General features: G+C 33.7%; 1 protein-coding gene across 1 annotated transcript; it reads left to right on the forward strand.

Annotated features, from left to right (window-relative positions):
* Positions 1-428: 428 nt before the first annotated feature.
* LOC114261872 (uncharacterized) lies at positions 429-1,553 on the forward strand. The gene has a single exon (XM_028202191.2). The coding sequence runs from the start codon at positions 429-431 to the stop codon at positions 1,551-1,553; it is 1,125 nt and encodes a 374-aa protein (XP_028057992.2).
* Positions 1,554-7,081: the final 5,528 nt, after the last annotated feature.

Raw genomic sequence — 7,081 nt, forward strand, 5'->3', positions numbered from 1 at the left:
ATCACTACACATTTAATAAATTTTTTTAACTACACATAAAAAATAAACAATCACCAATTACCCACCAACAATCATCCATCAGTCACTCATCATTCATTCACCAAAAACCAACCACCAACAGCCATCCATTATTTACCCAGCATTCATTCGCTAACAACTATCCACCCAACAACCATTCATTATTCATCCACCCACTCAACAACCATCCATTATTCATCCATCCACCCAACAACCACCTATTATTCATCCACCCACCCAACAGCCATCCATCATTCACCCACCCACAATGTTCTCTATAAATATAACACAAAGTTTTCTACAATTTTCATATTCACCTACCCATTATTTTCATATCTTTTAAACTCTCTGTACTCACCCAGAAGATTTTCTACAATTTTTTTATTCACCCACTCACCCATCCACCTATAATGAACAATTTGACTAAAGCCATATTGAATGGAGATTTTGATGAATCTTCATCATCTGATGATAATATCATCATGATGCAACTGTTCACAGCGCAACAACAAAGAATACAGACGTTAAGCCTAAACCAACAAACTAGACATGTTGGTTCCACAAATGGTCATCGATACATTAATCGTGAGAGGGTTAAAGACGATGAACAAATTTATAGAGATTATTTTGCAGATAATCCTGTCTATCCAGAAGAATACTTCCGAAGACGTTTTCGAATGAGGCGGTCATTGTTTGTTAGTATCTTACATGATATTCAACAAGTGAATGGGTACTTCATCCAAACCTGTGATGCCACTGGTGTTTCTAGATTATCCGATGTACAGAAGATGACTGCATCACTTCAGATCCTGCAGTACGGCGTGCCTGCTGATGTTGTAGATGAGTACATTAGAATTAGTGAAAGTATTGCAATTGCCGCCTTGAATTTTTTTACCAGATCAATTGTTGCTACCTATGAAGCTGTTTACTTAAGATCCCCAAATGAAGCAGATGTCACCAGATTATTACAAGATGGAGAGCAACGGGGGTTTCCTGGAATGTTAGGGAGTTTGGATTGTATGCACTGGCGTTGGGATAAATGTCCAACTGCCCAAGCCAGTGCTTACACTAGACACTATCACAAACCAACAGTTGTACTCGAGGCAGTTGCCTCCTATGACTTGTGGATTTGGCATACTTTCTTTGGCATGCCTGGCTCTCTAAATGATATTACTGTTCTTGACAGGTCACCTTTATTTGCTGAATTAACTAGAGGACGTGCCCTTGCTGCCAACTACACCATCAATAATCACGCGTACACCATGGGGTATTATTTTGCTGATGGTATCTATCCTCGTTGGGCAACGATTGTCAAAACAATATCTCAACCTCAAGGCGCAAAGAGACAACTATTTGCGAGGATGCAAGAGGCATGTCGGAAGGATGTCGAAAGGGCATTTGGAGTGCTCCAAGCACGATTTAATATTGTCAGAGTTCCAGCTAGAGGTTGGAGTGATGAGGATCTGTACTACATCATGAAGACATGCATTATTTTGCACAATATGATCACTGAAGACGAGCACAACACAACTTGAGACTGATACCAGTAATTTGGGTTGTCAAGTGTCACGCGATCTGAATGAGGAGTATGCTCAATTTATGTTGAATCGGCAGAGGATTAGATCTACTGAAGCCCATAATGCAATTCGTAATGATCTAATTGAACATTTGTGGTCCCAAGCTGGAGAGTTAGATTAAGTTTATATCTTATCTTTTTAATGACAGTTAATGTCATTTAATGTCAGTTAATGTCTTTTTATTCTAATAAAATTATCTTCATTTAATGTCTTTTTATTTTATCTTTTTATTGCCTTCATTTGAAAATTTTTTTTTTTTTTTTACATTATACTTTATTGAAAAATTTCATTACGTTGTGAAATACAAAATCTATATAATAAGGGAGAGTGGTTTTTGAATTTTGATGGGACTGTTGTCCCTGTGTCAAAATGTGAACCGTTAGATTGAATCAATCCAACAGCTGAGAAATGTCCAAGAGATATTATATTTCAATGGTGGATTTACAATGGTGATTCAATCCTATGGTGTTCAAGAGAAGAGTTTCTTTGTTTTGATTCAAGAGGAGATCTCATTCAAGAGCAGATCTCTTCTTCCCTTCCATCCATCTCTCTCTCTCTCTCTCTCTCTCTCTCTCTCTCTCTCTCTCACATTCAAGAGCAGACCGATGACTTCGCAGATGGAGAGTTTGTTAGGTGCTAGCCTTGCTAGATCGGTAGGTCCAAATCAGCGTCATCGCGGCAACAAATCGGTGAGGTTCACTATATTTGTTCATCTCCAAATTTTTTTGGCACTTCACATACCATCCATTTGTTTTCTTTGTGTGTATATATATTGAAGCCACAGAGATCATCCCTTTGTGTATATATATTGAAGAGTTTGTTGAATACTTGAACGAGAATGGCATCATTCAAAAAGGTCGGTTGAATGACTGGAGCCAGAAATGCTGATGTTGTGGTGTATGATATGATGAAGTGTGTCTGATTTAGTATGATTCTGATGAGTTGTTTTACCCTATGATTGAATCTCTTTTATGTTCAAACCAGAAATATGCTGAAATACCGGGTGGTGTTTCTTTTTTAGTGATGGGATTATTGATTTTGATTATATGAATTTTCATGAAACTTTCTAATTTAGAGTTTAATATGAATAGATTTGATTTTGGAACTCATTGGGTTTCAGAAGCATTAATTTGTTACAACTGGTGTTATGAATGGGATAGCAGTTTTGCTAAACTACCTATTGAGTTTTGAAAATGTATATTCTTCCAAACATGATTTCCATGGAATAGCTTTACAATTAGTTGCGCCAGAAAGTTCTCTATTTTGCTTAAGTTCAAAAACCCAAAAACCCAATGTGAATGTTTATGTAATTTCTATTCTGTCACTAATCTGCATTGAAAGCTTTTATTATCTATATTTAAGTTTCAAACTTCATTTTTGAGTAATATGTAGTAATTGCACTGTAGTGGAATTCAGGAAAAAAAAATAAAAATTAAATAATATTCATGAAAAAATTTACAATTTTAATTATTAATATTTATAAAGTTTCTAATTGATTTTGTAATTATTGATTTTGATTTTGATTATATTGATTTTGATGGGATTATTGATTTTGATTATTGATTTTGATTTTGATTATATAAATGCTAGGGTACATGCTGCTCTATTTGGTGCAGTTTATGGGGTTAATTATAAACTGAAAAAAATATATATATTGAGAAAGAAAGGGATACTTTATTTTAGTCTCTGTTTTCATCCCTTTGTTTTTTTTTCTTTGAAGCCACAGAGATCATCAATTAAAGAGTTGGTTGCACTTTTTATATATTGATTACAGATTTTTACCAATTTTTTTCTTTGTTTTTTTTTTCTGTGAGTATTGTTTTTCTTTAATTTTGGGTGCACTTTTATGGGTTTTTGTTTACACACATATATGAAGATTTTTACCTATACAGATACTATATACACACATATATGAAGAGTTGGTTGGGTTTTTTAGTATTGTTTATTTTTATTTTTCTTACTTTGATTTATTAGGAATTTGTGGGTTTTCTAAGTTTAGGCTTAAGCTACAATGATGTTGGTATAGAATTGTTGGTTTTCTAAGTTCTATACCTTTCAGATTCTATACGACATAGAATTGTTAGCAAAATTCTAGAATTGTTGGTTTTCAAATTATATATTATTCTTTTTTTTTTTGGACAAATAAACAAACTTTATTAATATGATGTGCATCCTTTTAAGAGTGGACATTATTAATTTCCCCTAATATATGAGAAATCAATACATGATAAATCAATATTTAGCCAAGAGAATGCATTAAAAATATATATATAGTGCAAATAAACTATGGGTTTGTTGGGTGCTCTATTCTGCAAAGTAAAAGTAATACTCTCATCTCTTTCTTAATAGATTATTGTGTATATATATATATTAATTACAATTTTTTTTTGTTTTTTTTCTTTGAAGCCATAGAGACCATCAATTGATCATTAGTGGAATAGAGAAAGAACGATTCCCAAAATCAAATTGTGAGTATTGTTTTTCCTTAATTTTCTATATGCATGTAGGATTTTGGGTATACTTTTATGGGTTTTGTGTTTTTTCTTATACATATATATTATCTATGTATATATATACACACATATATGAAGAGTTGGTTGGGTTTCACGAAACCCATTTACTTTGATTTAGTAGGAATTTGTGGGACTATTGTATTGATTTACTCTATTGAATGTTTGTTGTGCCATTACTATCGTTTGGTTGTTACTAAAATATTCGACAACCATTCTATCTTCCTTGCTTATTAAGTGTTTGATAAAATGTTTCAATGGAATTTACACACACACAAATTGACTTTAACACACACCACAAACATTGGCAATCTTCATCATAAAAATTCATAACTATCTTATGATATGCATCCTTTTTTTTTTTTCTTTTTTTTTTTTTTTTTGGACAAATAAACAAACTTTATTAATGTGATGTGCATCCTTTTAAGAGTGGTGATCAAGGTAATAATAACATTCTAATGTATGTAGCAAAAAAAAAATAATAATAATAATAACATTCTAATGATTTGACTAATAAAGGTAATAATAACATTCTGAGAAACTTGCATCTTTGTGGGCAGTTTGGAAGTTGATTTCAATAATTTTTGACTTCCATGATTCTTTGATTTTGAAGACCAACACATGCTCTACATAGTTGATTTGTGGTGATTCTCTCTCTCTCTCTCTCTCTCTCTCTCTCTCTCTCAAGATTAATGGGTTCAACAACTTTTTCGTGGTGAGCACCCAAACTTAGATTTTTAGATATATTTTTCATGTGAATGGGTTTTTGTTTCGTGCTTTTATTGGTATATTAGTACGGGATTTTGGGGGTTTTAGTATGTTGTTATTGCATTATTGTACAAAAAGGTTTTCATTTGAACCTTTCTCACCTTTGTTCCCCCCCCCCCTCAATATTTAATGTACATTTGTAATCTCATCATACACCACCAGTTGAGCCCACGTGTGTTTGGATTTTATTTTAGGCTGAAGATTCATAATGGAATGATTCCCACTCACTCCCACCCCCTATCTCAGTTATATCTAAATACAATTTTGGTTTTTTTAATTGGTACAAATGTATTCAATTTTCATAGAATTCGAAACTTTACCAACGGAAGCAATTTCAAGTTGAGGCATGAGTTATAGATATAAAAGGTAAATTCATGACTTAATTTGTTTTATACTTTTAGAAGTTGAGTTGGAGTTTTTATTTACTAAGATTTCAAATTAATGACTTAATTTCAAGTTTTTATTTACTTATAAAAGTTGTGTTAATGATTAATATTTGAAAAAAAAAAATTCCAGTTAATTGGTTTTGAATTTCATAACTTAATTATTTAGATTTGTAATACCATCCAGTTTAATTTTTTATTAATCTCATTAACAAAGGTCTTCTTATTTACATAGAATCCTCTAATTGGTTGTTTAGAATTTCATCATTATTAGTTGGTTTAACAGAGAAGCCTTCTATTTGTTAGCTTGCTTTTAATTTGATTTGCAAATTCTATTTTAACTATGTTCATTGTGAAATCTAATCCCAATTTGTTCTTAGTATTATTGATTGGTAGGTTATTGATATTGACATAAAGCAGTGCATCTTTAGCTTAAATTTTATATTATTAGTTTGGCATCTGCATATGTGTGTGGTTTTAATTGGTTGCTTGAATTATATGGTTTGATTCTTGGTCTAAAGAAACTAACAAAATGCATAGGAAAACAAAGTGCAATAGCTCATATCTTTGTCAGATTGATTCAAGTCAGTTAAATTAATAGTATTGGGTAATAGTAAAATGAATGTATATTGTCTTTTGGGTATAAATAGGACAGTTTCATGATTTCATTGTAAATTTTATCATTTTTACTTGAATAATCAAATGAAATTGGGAAGTTTGAACTAAAATTTTTTGTAGATGGGGCTGTTTTGTTGAGTATTGCTCATTTAGGACATTTAATTTTGCTTTTGCATGTAACCTTTGTTATTAAGTGATTTTGAATAGAGCTTCAATAGAATTGTTAATAGTTGTTGATTCACTTCCTCATTCTCTCAACTAAATCTCAATTTACTTTTTAATTTTTAATTTTTATACTTGTGGGGATGTATTTTCTGAATACCAACACGTGGCAAGGTGACGCCGACGTGTCAGTCGAGGTGCCACGTGTCCTGGTCGTGACGCCGAGGTGATCTCGGCAAGGCTGAGGTTATCTCCGAAGATATCGGAATCCGAGATAAGTGGATAAGGGACAAGAGTCCTAAAATGAAAAGGGAACTCAACCTGGATGAGGGACAAGAGTCCTAGAATAAGAGAAGACTTCAGTTTGTATTAAGATAAGACTTTTAGAAAGTTTATCCTAATCTTACTAGGAGTCCAAGATTAGCAGTAATCCTGAGTCCATAGAAGTTAGGCTTCTATTGGGACTAGGTTTATGTTGGCTATAAAAGAGAGGCACCCCCATGGGTCTAAGGGATGCTTTTGATACTCAAGCTTGTGAGTTTAGCACTTGATTTATCTTTGAGAGATATACTGGCTTGATCGTCGGAGTGCCCCTAGGTGGTTGAACCACCGCCGGAGACTTCTCTTTCTGTTGCAGGTTAACTAGAGGCCATCTATTCTGCCAGTGCTTTTCCAGCTGATTACTAGGTGAGTAGTGTGGTCAGAAAATCACTCACACAATTTGGCGCCGTCTGTGGGAAAGAAAGAAGAATAGATGGCCAATGACGGACAGAAGGATTAGACTGGAGACAACGCTCCTGCTGGGAATGGGAGATCTATCAACCTCGACGTTGAAGAGGACAATAGCAACACAGAAACTCATGACCGGAGTCACAGAGTGAAAGACGCCGGCCAGGAAGGTGACGCACCAAAGACAACAGATCGAAGTGGATCCTACAACGAAGATGACCTCCAGGTACGGAAGGATAGATACCTGCGGAGGAACGAAGACCCTTCCAGAAGGAATGCAAAGACAGGGGGCATGAGCACTCCCAAGAAGATAACA

The sequence above is a fragment of the Camellia sinensis genome, chromosome 9 (assembly GCF_055761805.1).
Source record: "Camellia sinensis isolate YWXY chromosome 9, ASM5576180v1, whole genome shotgun sequence".
In the NCBI taxonomy this organism is placed as follows: domain Eukaryota; kingdom Viridiplantae; phylum Streptophyta; class Magnoliopsida; order Ericales; family Theaceae; genus Camellia; species Camellia sinensis.

What these genes read in the sequence shown, in the direction of transcription:
- LOC114261872 (XM_028202191.2), top strand. Translation starts at nt 429, where the DNA reads ATGAACAATTTGACTAAAGCCATATTGAATGGAGATTTTGATGAATCT.